This window comes from Anser brachyrhynchus (genome assembly GCF_964034855.1).
Source record: "Anser brachyrhynchus genome assembly, chromosome: 16".
Lineage (NCBI taxonomy): Eukaryota > Metazoa > Chordata > Aves > Anseriformes > Anatidae > Anser > Anser brachyrhynchus.
Window position 1 is genome coordinate 5,466,004 of NC_137734.1, and position 16,880 is coordinate 5,482,883.

Consider the following 16,880-nt stretch of genomic DNA (forward strand, 5'->3'; position numbering starts at 1 on the left):
CGTTCGGTAAGCAGTCAGGCAGAGCCTCAGTACAAGCTGAGAAGAATCCAGCAACCATGAAGAGGCCACAGTCCGCAGAACCCTGTTTCTCTGCAGCAGCCCACAGAGGTGATTACAGGGCTGGACAGAAGCAGTCACTTGGTTCAGACAGCTTTTGCTCCTGTAACACCTGAGTAGGTAGCAGCCACTATTGAAGCCAAGATTCTCCTCATTTGCAGTGGCTTTTTTGGGCACTGAGGCTACCCCTTCCATAACACTACATAGAAAGTTATTCTTCCAAAGCATTGCATAAGGGTTTATGGTTTAGTTATCAATAATTTAGACTGAATTGTAACAAATTAGATATCCGAAGTGATACAGAAGTCTAGAAGTTTGTTTTGCCTTTTTTTTTTTTTTTTAAATATTCAGCCTCAAATTCTAGCTCAAGTTACACAGGACAATTCACATCAGAATTCAACCTCTTGTGCAGTGCATATTAAAAAAGTGCATTTCCTTTCACAGAATTTGGATAGGAAATACATAGCCATTTACCTTAGTGGAGTTAAGATATCACTGGCATTTCAATGGCAACTACATGGGAAAAAAAATCACTGTTTTGACAATATAAATTACATAGTGCTACATAAAGTTTAAAAAAATCAGGTATTTCATGTCACTGCTGCTTTTATTTAAATTCAAAAAATATACGAGACATTAACATCACAAATATTTGCTTCAGTTTATACTATTTTTTTAAAAAATGAGTAATTGACCAATAAGGTTGGAAGTGTTTTATTACTTCTTTGAATTCATTAGCCATGATAAAATGTCAAAAGCACCAGTCAAGACAGAAATAAATAACACGATCTCATGTTAGAAAGTTGCAAATACAGTATATTAAATTATAGCAATATGCTGCTTCACACCAACTGATGTAGACAGCACACTAGGGAGACAGTAGTTTTACTCACGATCATTGAAAAGATCTATTACCAGAACAGGGGAACTGCACACCCACCTAAAAGCATCATTCTTTCTTTTAATGATTTTATGAATTTAATGAAGGGCTTGAACTGGCAGTTTTGGAAGTTCAACATCCCCTTTGTCTAGAGGTAACAGGAGTGGTACAAAGCTTTTCACAATAAGCCCAAAAGCCACAGCTTTCATTTCTTTGTAGTCTTTTCTTTCAGGCTCATTCCTGCACCGAGTCAGTGTAAACCCACATCTTAGGTCCTCCTTAGTACATAGTAAAGACAAGTTCAGTGCAGGTAGAGGAATCCTGTTTCACATGTGCAACATGAAAATCATAATATTATTTAAACTGCACTTCAGGGGATTTGAGCAGAACATCTATGCAGCTTTATGGGGAGCACGGCATCAGTCAGAAATGAAGGAAATATAAGTTACAGTCCCTTTGGGGAAAAGTACATACAGAAAAGCCATATTAAAAATATTAAGGCAAGGCCTCTACAATTGCACACCACTTCAGGCCTGAATTAAAACATGAATACTCTATTACTTAGATGTTTCTCTAATTTCTCTTTTATGGCCTACAGCAAAAGTTTTCCACTGCAAAAAAAGAGTGGAAAAAAAGAAACTTCTTTACTGAAGGCCTAGTACATGTCACTTGTATGACATCTATCATGGTCAATAAAAGACCATAAACACGTCCTTTTCTAGGCAGGCATTAGAAAAAAATAATCTTCTGTCAGGGGAAAATGGATGTAATGTATACTGTAGTGAAATCACTTTTATATAAAAAACTAACATTTGGACAGATGCACTGTAAAATAAACATCTTACACAACAACTAAAGTATGAAACATCCAAGACCACTATAGCAGGCCAGATTGTGTAGAAAGCCAAATGGAGAATCTCTACTTTTTAGTTTTAACTTCATCGCATCTTTAATGTAATGGCTGTATTTAAAAAAAATGTACATGTATATATATGATCATTCTAGTGAGGGAAAACATTCCCATGATTACTCAAGCTCAGAAAAAAAATTAATTAACTGTGTTAAATTATGCCAGTGATTAAATCTTATTATTTACAAGACTATATAGCTTTCTGATTCTTAGTGATGATGCAATATCTAAATTAAGATCAGAGGGATTGGACTAGGTTCTGGTTGTTAAAAGCCTTCTTTTTCACCTAATTCATTGGAGTTTGAGTCTGGAAGAAAAGAAATTAAGTCAAACATTCTTGTGTCTAAACATATTTTAAATCTAGATCAATTTCTGTTATCTAGTTCCATGACTCAGTAACACAGTTTAAATTTGAAGCCTATAACAATTGTGACATAATATAGAAGACAATGCATTATTGTTCACAGTAACAAAGAAATTACTGTACTCACTGGTAAACTTCAATTTTGTAATTATTTAAGTAACATGTTTCCAAGTACCCCTGGACAAAGAACCAAATTATCCATTTGGAAGCATCAAATTTCCGGACTTTTTTTTTTTTTTTAAACAAACACTTCACCAAATTGCCAAACTTGTACTTTGAAGAATTCTACAGAAACATTGCACAGACTTTGTACCACAAGGGCTTATACATTCAAAGGCAGCTTTCTGGAGTGCAGATCCATCCATTCACATTGGGGAAAAAAGTTCACATAAACTCCAAAAATAAGAAAATTAAGTGAAACCTAGTGTGACTTTACACCAATAAGAACAACAATAAGGACAATTACTATAACAAACAAAATTAAAATAACAAGCATCTTCCGATTCTTCTTTTGATATTGCTCTGCCTATAGAAACAGAAAAGAAAGAGTTAATACTTAGATTTCTGCAAAGCTCTAAGTATGGACTCTTGTTCAATATAATTAAGTACATGTACCTCATTTCCTTTGGCAATTTGACTTTTCATGTGCAGTATATTGCAAGCAACTCCCACAAAATAACTCTAATCCGAAGACTTCAGTGAAAATAAACATACACTGAAGTCATATTTATCCATATTAAGTAAGAGACTATAAAGAATGCATCCTCATGTTGGTTATGCAACCTTACTGTGAATTCTTCTCAGCAGTTCTCAAGAAGGTCCTATGCCTCCACAGGACACGTGAGCTATACAGAAGAATGATATTATTTGCAAGAACTCTTAGCTATGAGGACTGTGGAAACAAAAATCAAGCAACAGGGTATGCGAAAGTCTGAACAGTAAAAATTGGCAAGATGTTTTAAATCATTTTGTCAATAGAGCATTTCTATATTATAGCTGGAGGACATTAAAATTCACAACAATACTTCATTTTTAATAGGCATTTTGTTGTACCTGATTCAGCTGTGCATTTTCATTTAATTTCAATTAGAACTGAAAGCTTTCATTTTGTTTTGGTTCTCAGTTTTCTGCTTCATTCCTTCTTTCTTCTAACCACCTTTTCTCATCCCTTTCCTCTTTTTCCCAGGGGAATTAAAACGTGGAGAAAATTCTCCTAAAGCCAAATGAAAGTCTCCTAATAGAAACTAAACAAAACAAAACTTGCATTTAATTCTTTTTTAATTAATAAACCTTTAAAAATTTAAAGGGAAAAGATATTAATTCTTTTCCTTTCTAGTCCCTGTAAAAAAAGATATTTTTATCAGATCTTCTAAGGTGGAATTTTTGACCTGAAACGATGTAATACACAATCACTGCAGTTATTTTACTTAATCAGGCTTTAAGTATCACAAAGCCTGACAAAGTATCACTAATAATTCCTATTTTCCAGTTGAAGCAGAAATTAATAACTAGTGATTCACAACACCAGACTTCTGGAATGAATTAATGCAATTTCTATGAAAGTGCTATCTAGGTAGTTTACAATAATTATGCCAATTAAAATAGAAAAGAAAATTCACATTTATTAAATCAGAATAGGGTTAACAACAGTACTAAAACCGGCGGGGTATCTGTATTTTATATTACTATTCAGACATGTATGTTTTCCTTGATAGGTGAAAGAATTTTTATGCTATGCTGAAAACACCTGATCTCCAGTATATATTGCATCAAAAATCCATACTCTCATCAGCATTCCAAGCAGGGGTTTGCTGACAATTCATTAACTACCACTCGATGAGAAATAGCATTGATTCCAACTGATTCATTTACTTCCAGTTCAGTTTGTGCAAATTGCTTGCAATTACTTTAAGCCTTGTTTGCTAATGGTCAATGCCTTATTTTAGCAACCCCCAACTTACTTTTACGTATAAAAAGAAGAAACCTAGAACTAATTTATTTTGCTTTTCCTCAAGTGACAGTTTTTCCTGTGCATATTTTACAAGTCTGCCACAATATAAAGTTGAATGTGTAGCAGCAAGATGTCCGCATTTCCAAAACAAACTGTTCTACTTAGAAGTTTTTACATAAATCTCTCATTCTAATTTTTCCAGTAATGGAATGACTGAACTGAGCTGACAAGTCAGAACTTAGCTTAAAATCAGAACAAAACAAAAAAGCCAGCAAAACAACCACAGAAATCTGTGTTGTTCTGCCAATTGAAACTTTTCAGATGTTCATAGTAAACCTCCACATTAAAAGCAAAAGGTTGCACTTAACTTCTAACAAATGTCACATGGTAAAAGAAAACATTATTTTTTTTCTTGCTGCTCATGCTATTGAGATAACATTTTCAAACTTTAATGCATTAACTGAGTGACTGAAACCTAATAGCAAGGTACCCAATAACCAGTCCCCTTTCAGAAGTGCTGAGCTCTCAAAACAAACAGTGCAGTGAGAAGAAATTGTAGATACATTCCACCAGGTCAGCAACTCAAGATCAAAGCACGCTACCTGGATGCCCAGAAAACTATTTGACATTAACAAGCATGATGTTACCAGAAGTTACATGGAAAGTTCCTACTACAGCACAGTAGGGCATATCATACTGTACAGCAATCACTTCTGTCAGGGATTACATATAAATGAAAAGTGACTGAATAACATAATGGCTATTGAATAAAAGATAATTAGATATGCAAAACAGGTTAAATATTCTGTCAGCTTACCTTATGTAGCTGTTTTAAACCCTCTTCAGTTTTGATACATGACTGTTCAACGTTGTAGTCAATTCTATCTAGAACTGTTCCCTAAATGAAATGGAGGGAGAGAATGAGCACCAAGTTAAACCTAAACAAACTACATGAAAAAAATACCATTATGAGCAGCAGGGTAATAAACAATGCTCACAGCAAGCAGCCTGAAATGTTCATAGTTTACATAGTTCATTAGAAGACCTAGTTGGGACTTCTCTAGAGGACCTCCTTGCTTAATGCCTAACTTGGCAGCTCTGTCACAATCTCACATCACAACCTGGAATTGCCATAATCCTAGCTCAGGTATTTTTGGCTGACATATTTAACCTAAGCTGAATGTCTAGAAGAAATAACTAACGGAACTCTATAACTAATAGAACATCTGCAGAATAAACAGATGAGTTATTACTTTTTCCTCATTAATTCAACTTCTTGCAGATTTCAAGCAGAAGAAACTTCGCCTGAATTACCGTGTTTGGAAAAGTAAGGAGTGCATAAAAATACGCTATTACAACAGGAAGAGTCTAGAAACCTTAATGCTGCACAGAATCACCCATCTCTTGCTAACATTGTGGTGTTGAGGTACCTGTTCTACTATCATTGCTCCCAGGTCCCTAAATATTTCATTGAGATCGGAGATTGACTGTACAATCTGACGGATTTCTCTTTCCCGCTCTTCCACCAGTAATGTGTTCTGCTCCACCAACGCTAGCTGGTCATCTGTAAAACCCTGTTAAAATAACAGATTTGTGGTTTTCAGGTGTTTTTGAGTGAAACCTCTAGAAAGAATTATAGCAGTTACATGACTCAATAACACAATGCTCCTTTTGGAATTTCAATGATAGACAACTATTTTAGAAAAATTTTACTGTATTCTTAAAACAGTTTTAGGTCAGCTAATTATAGTCTTAGCATAGAAAATTTAAATCTTGCATCCTGCCTAATCACACAAACAACTTGTTTTAAAATAAGATCTGTCCTAAAACAATGTTTGTTATTGATCTACAAAACAGATACAGGTAGGTGTCTTGTATTTATGGCACATCTACTGATGGATCAGCATTACAGAAAGTCCCAGAATGTCAATGATCATTAACACGTGTAAAGACATGCAGCAATTTTGATTTTTTTTCTTTTACACTGTACAGACCTTACTGTTTGTCTCCCAAGGCCATTTACAACTGCACACTATCCTCCCCCTCCACATCCCCATCACTCTTATTTAGAAATCAAGTGAAAAGTCTTATACACTAGGTTAGCTAGATATGTCTTGCCTTTTTCCATAACTTTTCAGTTGAAAAGCAAGCATTACAGATACAAGTATTTTGCTGCACTATTGGATGGGACACCACAGAACAAATTCCAAGGTTGCTTAGAAATGTAGCATACACAAACTCTGCAACAAAATAAAACAGAGGGTGCCTGATACTACTGTTCAACATAAGTGCACAGAAACAAATCCTTACACCATTACTTGCAACAATTTGTAATACTGTAACTGAAGATTTTCACTTTAAATTCACTTTATAGAGTGCCATCTTCCACCAAAACTCAGCATCACACCGACACAATTCTCAAATAATTACTCTTGCGTTTGGCCAGAAAGGTAGGGTGACAAAGGACTGCACTGTATTTACAGACCTTCCAGTCCCTGTCAGTCATACAATGAGAATTCAGCAGCTGCACTGAGTTCCCTCACACTGCAACACTAAGGCCAATGGCACACTCGTCTTAACATCAACAGCAATACTCATTAAGGAAATGCATCACAAATCTGCAGAAATAGAATTCCCATGTAGTTTGGTACTCAGAGTGTACCATTTTGATATTTTCATACTAAAAGTAAATTTAGAAGATTCTTTGTACTGAATTTGCATAATAACAACTTACTCTGTCATAAAGCGTATCATCCTCCCCATCATCCATCAGTGGGACTGAGGTGTCAAAGAAGTGTTTGGATCTTTCCTCTCTATTCTTCATGCCTGTGAAAGACAAACTGTGTTGGAGCATGTTGTTTACACACGCTGATGTCATTCAGATTTCCTAGCACTTATCAAAAGTGTGCGCAAGTAGGACAGTATTTTCCCACAGCTTTTGGAGGAAACATGATAGATACTGGAGAGTAAGAGTAACATCTGAAGCACTAGACAGAAAAGCATATGAAAAAAATCTACCTGATAAATGACAAAGTGTCTAAATTCTAATTGTCACATAGGCTTACTATTTAACAAAGCATAACAAATTCTAGCACACTTACAAAACATTGATTGTATCAGCATTTTTAAGTCATTACATTCCATGAAGTTAAAAGATTTTGAGCAAGCTAAGAGCCTTAAAGTGTGATCACTGGGCTGTTTTCTAACAGATTCTCTCAGGAACATCCCTCTTCTGAATTGTGATCCTCAGTTCCACCTGTACCATTTATACCAGGGGAGGAAGAAATTGAAGCATTAAATCTGAAGATTTTTTTTTTAAATAAATAAGCTTACTTTACTTTGCCAAAAATAGAATTGAACACAATGTTAGACTTTAAATAGGATATTCCATTCTTAATCTGTTTACTGATGCACAATTTTAATTTATCACAGACCATCTTTTAAAGTTTAATCTATCATAAACTACCAATCTAATATAATTCTGGTGGTCCTGTGACCATCACTAACCAAACTTTTCCGTACCTTCCCCAACAAGAAAATAAGTAAACCTTAATTAGTGCTTTCCACAGAAAGTACCCATGCATTACTGCATCTCTTATGCTTACGTTTGAGATAGTCAGACTGTGCATGCCTGAAGTTGGTGGATAGGTCCTGAAGGGACTGTGCTAAGGAAGACACTACATTCCTGAGAACACGTGCTTCTTGTTCTGTACAACTACGTGACTTGCTCTGCAAGACCTGGACTGCTCTCTGACATCTGTGAAATAACTGAAAAAACAATTGCATTAGTATAGAAAAGATACAGCAACACACGTGCTTTAAATATCACATTGCCAAGTTCCAAAGACTAATACTTTTGACCTCTAGATTTTAAAATGAATTTCTTATTGCCCGGTGCAAAGTTTAAAAAGGCACAGAAACACAGAATATAGATTAACAACCTAAATCTAACAGGATAGAGTTACACAAGCACTTCTAATCAAAGGCATTTTCTTCTTCATAACTGTTTGGACTGGAAGTCATATAATACACTCGAGGATTTCTGTGAGGAAGCTGTAAATGTGATTTAATTAAGTCTTCCAATCCCATTCCAAGATAGAAAAGCAAACAAGCAATTGACTCATTGAAAAGTTCACTGAGATGGTAAGTGCAGTACCTAGCATAAGAGCCCAGGACTTCTGGCTCACTCTAATAGTGACAAGAGAAGAAATGCTTTATCCCAAGGAAACCGCTGCCTTATCATGATACGCATTACAGATATGTCAATGTTGGTTTAGAAACAAAAGCTGTCTGTACCTGTGTGATCTCTTGGGTCGTTATTTCTATTGCACGTTCTTCGTCACTGCTGTCATCCAGTGTTGGTCTGTTTAGATGTTTATCATGAAGACTGGCTAATTCTTTCATCTTCTGTTTAACCCTGGCAATATCATACTGAATCTAAAACAGCAAAGCCAACAATAAGGAAAGGGAAGTGACTAATATTTCAGGGGAAAAGGTTCGGACAAATGCTACACAAAAATATTGAAAGAAATCTTTAACAAAAAGTGTACCAAAGATCATAAAAAAAAAAAAAAACACACAAAAAGCTAATGTCTTAGTAACTGAAAACTCAGAGTATGGTTTGCCATTTTTAAACCTCCTCTTGTTAATCTAAGAGAAGACTGCTGTTTTCAGATATTCTCCATTAAGTTGGAGTTAATGTATTTATCATTATATAATTTAGTAAGAAAGGTTTAACAAACTTCCAAAACATAAATGAAAATTCAGGTTACACCTTCAACTCTGTCAAACATGCTACAGACTAAACTTTACAGCTTAAGTTAAATTACTTGCTTTCCAACTAGTCATTACAATAGATCTGTAAGGACGATTACTGTCTTTCTGAACACGCAAACTGATGAGCTGACCTGTTTGAGATTTTAAAAGCATTTTCTGAAAGTCAAGAAGAACTTCACGCTCCAAATACTGGAAAAGGCTCTTAATTGGATGCCTCCAGAATCATTCCCTCATATTTGTCCAAATACTTCTGTAACTTGCAGCTCATCTGTGCTACACAAGCAGGAAAACCTCTCCTGCTAAGACACTAACACTTCTTGTTTTCAAATAGTAAACTGCTAATCTATGTAACTGGATTCCTCAATGGGTTCAAAAAAAGACTAAAGAATATGCTGAATTTTTTGTACCCTCCTTTCTGCATTTATATCTGAGAACTTTTCTTTGCTGAGAGCTTTAGGACTTTCTTGAAGTCTCAAGTCTAAATGCTCAGCTATAGCACGACTGCCCTAATGGCCCAGGTACACACAGTGCCAGTGCTGGGCTCCCGTTGATGATACACATCCAGTCTTCTGGAATCTCTGCTCTTGGACAACCTCCCTTTATTTCACTTGCAATATATCTTTCAAAACAATAAATCACAGCTTGCCTGATATTTTCTCTAAACAGGGGTGTCAGGAGTTAGAAAAAGTGCTTGCTTTAATCTTTCTTCTAAAACCACTTCTATCATAAAAGTTACAGCATTGGCAATACAACTGACAACACAAACAAACTCCTACATGAGAAAAACTCAGGGCTGGATTTGCCATACAACTTACTTCGTCTGCTCCATCCACCCATTTGGGAGGTAAGCGTTTTGTTACTCCAATTGCTGCCTCAGGATCTAGACTTATTCCTGATACCAGTGCCATACGATCATCAGCAAGCTACAAAAGATACAAGAAATATCCTTAAAAAGAGACAGCAAATCAACTTTACTCACACTAGATGCAAATCCTTGACCAAAAAAACAGGTACTTGTATGCCTTCCCTTCCAATTAAAACCTCAGAAATGTTTGCACATGATGCAAGTATAATCACGATCCACTTTTTCTAACGAGCTCTCCCACATACTAATGATCTATATTCTCCCACTTCCTACAGGATATGAAAGTTAGGGTAAATTCTTAACAGATTTTCAAGGAGAAGAGATGTTATTGCAGTGAGAATTCGAGTAATTCTTGCACTGGTACATTCATTTTTGGAAGTGATTCACAGCCAACAGAACCCTACCAATGGTTTACCATGGTTCATACTGAGCCAGATAGGTCTGACAATCTCATTTTGGAAAATTTCCAAATAAAGATGTTTTGTATGTACAAGAATAAACTTGCAGGAAAACGGGTGGAATAATTCTCAAAAAAAATTCCAGGGATTGTCAGAGAGTAAAATAAAACAAAGTGCCAGCCAGCTTTCACACCGCTTTCCACAGATTCACAGCAGTGTTGGGGACAGGAAAAAGATGAAAAAAAAAAGAGTAAAAGAAACGTAAAATCACAATTAATAGTAGCCTGAATTTTGAGTAACTCCAGTGCCACAACATTTAGTGCTGGGGCCTCATATGTTCAGTCATCTTCCTCCTCTGAGGGGAAGGCAGGAAAATGGATGGAATTGGAAGATGGTATAGATTTTTTTTTTCAGGTTTTCAGTTGAACCAAGCTTTGTAATTCCAGAGATTAGATATCTTCCTTTACTGGAGACAGAAGAAGGTGTTATCATAAATGACACTGCTTAAAACCTACCTAATTACTTCACTGTTTGTTCTCAGGGAAAGATTTCACACAAAAGCTCTCTTCCTAGTTCTCTCAGATTTCTACTTTTCCTGTATCAGACTTGAAATCTCTGCAGTCCCCCACCCCTTTTAAAAACCAATACTTATTCCTTCCTTAACAATTCTCTCCTGAAAGCCTGTTGGTTTTTTTTATCCCTGACATTGTTTCCTGAGCAAAGTTTATATAATTTATGCATAGCATAAAATATTGTCAATAGTTTCACTGTACCGTGTCCCATATGCATACAGTAAGTCAGACTAGTTTATACATATATACATATAAATACTATAACATTATTTCACAAAATGCTCGTCTTCTCCATGCAGGCTCGTCCTTCTACTGTATATGAGGATGCCCCATCCTATATAAAGGGATTTAATAAACTTGCAGAATAAGGAAAGGGTCATTTTAGCTCAGTTATGTATGCTTGATGCACCGTGACAAAATAAAATGTGAAAAACAATACCTCATCCAACTCCTGAAGCAATTTGTGGATCCCATCAGCCCCATCCAGTTAGAGACAGCAAAAAAAAATAAAAGAAAAAAAAAAGAGACATAGGACAGATATAGTATTTTCTCAATTGACCATATCCTAGGCTTTTTATTTATTAAACATGATTGTTTACAAAAAAACAAAACAAATTGACTTAAAACACTATTCAATAGAAGTTCAGTATCATGATATATTTGAGTAAGCATTTTGCTTGATGTACAAACTTTTTTTTTTTTTGTATTTCAGCTGCTTGATTAACAGAGAGATCAGGTTAAGAACCCGTTTGATTTCCATACTAGCTGCACAGTGAAGTTTCTAGTTACTAAAATTTCAAATTGAAAAGCTGCAATATATTGAAGCATGACAGCAAGGGTAATTTGACTGTAGTATTTAACATCCACTGGTGATTTAGGTTTGACTCTGATTGGAGGATCCACATACAGAATTCAGTAGGACATTTATTGGTAAGCATCCCAGTCATCACAGGTTAAAACAGACAGCAAATGACGAAAAGCGAAAGCAAACACAGTTTCTGCTCACTTATGTATAAACTTCAATTATGCTCTAGTTTCAGATACCCTTAGTTTTATGTGCACCTCCAAACCCCCCAAAAATTAGCATCTGCAATGTATCTGCACCTTTGTAACTCATCACTCCTTGTAGCGCAGGGGGTATGTGTGAGCACTGAGATCTATAACAAGGACAACGTATTTGTGGTTTAACAAAGCAGAAGGCTTCCATCAATGACCTCTTTTATCCTATACCAAGATCTTGAAATACTACCATATTGTCAAGAATGCTATTTTGATTATCTGAGTTTAAGGGGTGGTTGACAGTCAGCACGAGAACGCATCTTCCAGGGCAGAAAGCAGGTTTTGACATACAGTTCTCATAACACAGGACTTTTCAGGAGAAGCCTAGAGAATGAACGAAGCTAAATCAAAGCACTATGAGCTAGAATTAGCAACACTGCCCTGTATACAGGGGCTCTGCTCTGGGAATACCACCCAAAAGAAAAAGTAACCAGCTAATAGTGATAAACACCTTGGAAACACAAAGGTGAAGAGCTCACAGTACCACCTGTACACTTCTTGCCATGCTTGTAACAGGGAGCTGCTACAGAACTCTGTCCACCAGATCACGGCTGAGCCACTGACTCATCTGCTTGACAAGGCCCTAACAATTTCCAAACACTTCACTTTGGTTATATTTGAACCAGCATCCTAGAAAATGCTTCAGTTCGTATCAACAAAGACTGTAAACAAACATCTTATGCAAGTGCTCAGTGTTACTGCACTCGCTGTTGAGTAAAAGTAGTTTCGCTGCTCGGTAGCCTGTAGGCAAGTTCAAGGATCAAAAAATTTCAAGGATCAAAAAAATGATATTGGCAAGAAAAATTACTGAGAACCAAATGCAATGCCTAATGAAGCACGCATAATACATATCACTACTGATATTTCCGGATCTATAAATGCAATTTGATGCACAGCTTGTATAGATACAGATGTAACGAAATTAAAAATGAACAAAGACTGTTCAGTGGCAACTCATCAGCTGAAATAAGTTTTGCAGCATGAAGCACTGCTTTTCCTAAAAAAAAAAAAAAAACACAAAAAGCTTTAATGGGAAGGTGGGAGTGCGTAAAGATATTTACTGGAGGCTATTACAAATGGTAAGTTTGAAGAATCAGCTTTAAAAACTGGTAAAGCTGAGCTGCCAGGCTGTTTCATTACTGCAATCAACAGTTTTCAAACACCCTTCAAATTGCTCTAAGGAAACTGCTTGTTTATAAACACCTTTTTGTACCTACTTCGGGAAGAATTATTTCAAAAATTCTGAACCTTTCAAAGCAACCTTTAAGATTGCCATCCCAGTGCGACCAGCTCAAAACTTAGACAAAGCCACACACAGTGCCACACAACAAATAGCTTTTCGAAGTTTCCGTTAAGAGGGATCACACTAGAACCTCCTGACGTCCCCCTGTTGCAGATGAGATGACTTTGGGTATTACTCGCATTTGGGGAAACAACAGACATCGGAACAAACTATGGAAAAAGTCAAGCAACAACAGGGATAATCTACAGTACTGTATTTAACGGTGCCCACACTGCAGCGGATAGAAGAGCTCTGCTCTGTGAAACAAATTATTATTTTTTTTTCCACTGGGGAGACAGCAGAAAAAAAACAAGCAATGGACAAAAACCTCATGTCAACACCGCCATGAAGTTATCTGAATTAAACAGAGGCGCGGCGAGCCCAGAGCCAGGCCTCTTCTATTCGCTTTTTGGGAAAGGGGAGCACGGGGGGACGGGGGGGACAGGGGAGGGGAGCAGCACCGGGGGCTCGGTGGGGTCTGGGGAGCGGGCACCCGGCTCGGCTCAGCACGGTACGGTAGGATGAAGGGAGGAGACTCACCGCAGCAGCCATGCTACGTGAACTCAGAGGGCTGGAGGAGCCGTAACTACTCACTTGCTCGGCCAGCAGCTGCCGGCTCTGCACCGCCTTGTTCCGCAACAACAAGAACGCGTCCGTTAGGCGCCGGGTGGCCATGGCCTCCCGAGCCGGCGCCCCCACCCCCCCAGCCCCGGGGCCGCTCAGCGCCTCAACGCCGGGCCCTCGGCCCCAGCCCCGCCCGGGGCCCGCTCAGAGGGCCCGGGGAAAGGCCCCCGGCACCGGGCGCCCCCGGCCGCCGGCCGCGGCCATGCCCCCGGATCCGCCGGCAGCGGCCCGGCCCGCTTCCGCGTTGTGCAGCGCCCGCCGCCGTCCGCCCCGCTCCGCCCGGGCCCGCAGGCCGCAGCACTAACGTTCCGGCTCCCTGCCGGCCCCCCCCGCCGCCCTCTTAGGGCAGGAAGAGCAGAAAGCCCCTCGATCAGCCCAAACAGCTGGGAAATAACCCCTCTCACAGGGCTGACGCAACCCCAAAACCCTACGGGTCCTGGCCTTGGCGGTGGTGGTGAGGGGTGTTAGTGCCTTGTGGCGGTCGCTGTCTCAAAGGGCAGCATCCGTCTTTACGCACCCATCACCAGGCTCCCTTGGTGATGGCACAAAATGTCTTAGCATAAAAAAGACCTAACATTTCCAGAGAGTTTCCAGTTAACTCTGTACATTTACAGAGTTATCTCACTGCTTGATGCATCTCTAACAGAAACAATTTTGGTTCAAAGCATACTATTGTAGCATGACCTTTTTGATTTGCTTCTCTTCCCTCACTTTTTTCCTCTGAGTCCCCAACATTACCACAAATTTGCTTTGCTTTCAGTGAATTCTGTATTCCCCAAAACAACCAAGCGAACAAACAAACAACAAAAAACTCACACAGGTCTTTATGTCAGCTCAGACAATTGAAAACTCCGGACATTCTCCCAAAATAAACATGCCATTTAAAATGACAGCACTGGGTTTGACTTTCCAAAAGAGGCTTTTTAATAAGGCTGTGGCTGAAATTATTATCTTTTTCTCTGCTTTTTGACACCTCAGTACCGGACAGCCTGGCAGCTGTTCACCTCTGAGACAAGCTCCCGCTGCTGCCGGCGCCAGGCCTGTGCTGATGGCTGCCCGGCCTCTGTGGACATCGCATCAGCTGTTCCCTGGGGCTGTCAGGGCAGCTGCTGCATGCTGGTCACCAGGAGCATCTCCAGCTTAAATTCTCACCAGAAAAATCAAAAATTAGTATTTACACATATGGAAGGAACAGTGAGTGTAATCACAACCACATTTTCTGGAAACATTACCCCATTTTATCTAACCGCTTGGACAGATTTGTACAATGAGAAATAGAAAGAAGTATCCCTTTTCTGTTGCAAGACATTTTGGGCATTTATTTGAGCAGCCCTTCTGCCTCAGTGGGAGAGACAAAAACTTGGAATTTAGCAAGGAAATAAACTCCAGCCTTACAAGGATCAACACATGCATTTCATTTTTCGTGGTCTGGTGAAATGTGTTTTCACTTTGGCTGCCTTACAGAGACTTTAAAAATATATGTATATACTTCATTTCTTCATGCTAATTTTTAATCTACTGTAACAATTTTTTATTCTATGAGAACAGTTTCAGCTAATGATCCTCCAGCCTTCTCTTGGCACCGCTACTGTGGCTATAAGCTGAGTGGAATTTTGCATGCAGCCAGAGGTCTTCCAGCAATCTTTTGGTTCTGGATGCCTACACAGAGAAAACTGGTTGGAATATCTCATTTAGCAACTGTGTGCCCAATGGGAAGCCTTACGCCCCTAATGTGCTGGAAGTTGGTGCACACTGGCCATTTGCGTCTTTTACTTCCTGATTTTTGACAGCTTAAAAGGTTTTGAATGTTGGGAAGGCTGGGAACTGAAGCAAAGGGTGTAAAAAGTGTTTGGGACCAGTACACAAAGGGATAAAACTCTGTAAGGAAGGAGTCCAGACCTAACTCAGTGAATAACCACTTCAAAGTGGATATTAGGAATAAGCAAAGGGACTAGAAGGAATGGAAAAAAAGATTAATCAAAGAAAACTACATCTTAGAAGTTAGGAAGTGTAGGCATAAAGGGAAATTTGCCAGAAGTAAAGCTGAGTTAGGCCTTGCAAAGGAAATTAAAACAAATAGCAAAATGTTCTTCAGGCATACAGACCAGGAGATGAAGTAGAGAAGAAGTAGGGGTGATGACAGGGGGAGAGGCAGGACACAAATGAATGCCTAATATATAGTGGAAATGTACATAAAGGAAATGAAGGCACAGAGATAGAAATTTTCTCATCCAAGTGGAACAAAACATAAAGATGAAAATGGGACAATAATTTCTGACCCAGACACCTAACAGTGCTTGCCTGTCAAGAATGTGTCTGGCTATGCAACAACATTGCTGCAGGAGCAGCGGAACACAATGTGAGAGCAGGAAAAATTGTTCCAGAATCTAAATACGGGAAAAATGATTCAAGTCTGATCCCACTAATATACAAGACTTTTGGATAAATTTAGCAGGAAAGAATAATACAAGACATGATGACAGATAGAAATGGTCTGAAATACAACGTGCACTTACAGAAGGTGGATAGTGTTAGACTAACCTGATGACTCTGTGACAAAATTAGTTTTCTAAACAGAGAAGAGATAGTAGATCTAATCTATCTGGTAATGAATAAATGCAAGCTAGAAATTAGAAGAAAATGTCTAACCTTTGGAGGACTGGCATATCCTTCTTATGTGCATGGCAAGGGCAAACAAATATGTTATGAAGTAGCACTCCGTTCATAAAATGGATCATATTTTCTCATCTTAAAACATCGCATATCCCTGAATATATCTTTCTAAGCATATACTGCTAATATTTTGGGCTGTTGTTTCTTGGTGCTAGAGTTCACTGCCATATATATTACTTCTGTTTGGAGTGCTGTGCTTTCCTTTGACTTCTTATCTGATTTTTTAATGTTCTTTTCTGCTGTTCTTAATGAACAATGAGGTAGCAATGCTGTGTGCATGCACACATTCCTGCAGCCACTGCCTCCCACAGCCAAGGCCTGATCCAAAATGGAGGGAACTTTCTGGTTGCTACTGTGGCATTTGGATCAAGTTTCCGAAGGAAGACAAAAGCACTCCAGATTTCAGAATTCTATTTTGAGGCGAATAGCTGAGCATTTCTTTTTAATGGGAAGATAATCAGGGCCATAT

At 38.3% G+C, this 16,880-nt stretch overlaps 1 protein-coding gene across 6 annotated transcripts; it reads right to left on the reverse strand.

The window, feature by feature from the left end:
* Positions 1-371: 371 nt before the first annotated feature.
* On the reverse strand, positions 372-13,967 carry STX16 (syntaxin 16). Of its 6 annotated transcripts, none has more exons than XR_013940030.1 (9): positions 13,655-13,967; positions 9,754-9,861; positions 8,459-8,599; positions 7,768-7,930; positions 6,897-6,988; positions 5,593-5,736; positions 4,980-5,060; positions 3,265-3,455; positions 372-2,737 (listed from the first exon to the last, which is right to left on the reverse strand). XR_013940030.1 is itself a non-coding variant. In XM_080558165.1 (9 exons), the coding sequence occupies exons 1-9, from the start codon at positions 13,787-13,789 to the stop codon at positions 2,633-2,635; spliced, it is 981 nt and encodes a 326-aa protein (XP_080414291.1). In that variant the 5' UTR covers positions 13,790-13,965; the 3' UTR covers positions 372-2,632. The 6 variants fall into 6 exon arrangements, 5 of the variants coding, with proteins under 5 accessions (XP_080414291.1, XP_080414293.1, XP_080414292.1 ...); XM_080558165.1 differs by lacking the exon at positions 3,265-3,455 and adding an exon at positions 11,213-11,224 and having other exon boundaries at positions 13,655-13,965; XM_080558167.1 differs by lacking the exon at positions 3,265-3,455 and adding an exon at positions 11,213-11,256 and having other exon boundaries at positions 13,708-13,964.
* Between the last annotated feature and the right edge of the window lie 2,913 nt (positions 13,968-16,880).

Bases quoted from the DNA above. Each gene is read 5' to 3' on its own strand.
- STX16 (XM_080558165.1), bottom strand. From the start codon at position 13,789: ATGGCCACCCGGCGCCTAACGGACGCGTTCTTGTTGTTGCGGAACAAG. The intron at 7,931-8,458 runs GTACAGACAGCT...TTGTTTTTTCAG, and splicing joins CGACCCAAGAGATCACACAG to TTATTTCACAGATGTCAGAG. The intron at 6,989-7,767 runs GTAAGCATAAGA...TGTCTTTCACAG, and splicing joins ACAGTCTGACTATCTCAAAC to GCATGAAGAATAGAGAGGAA.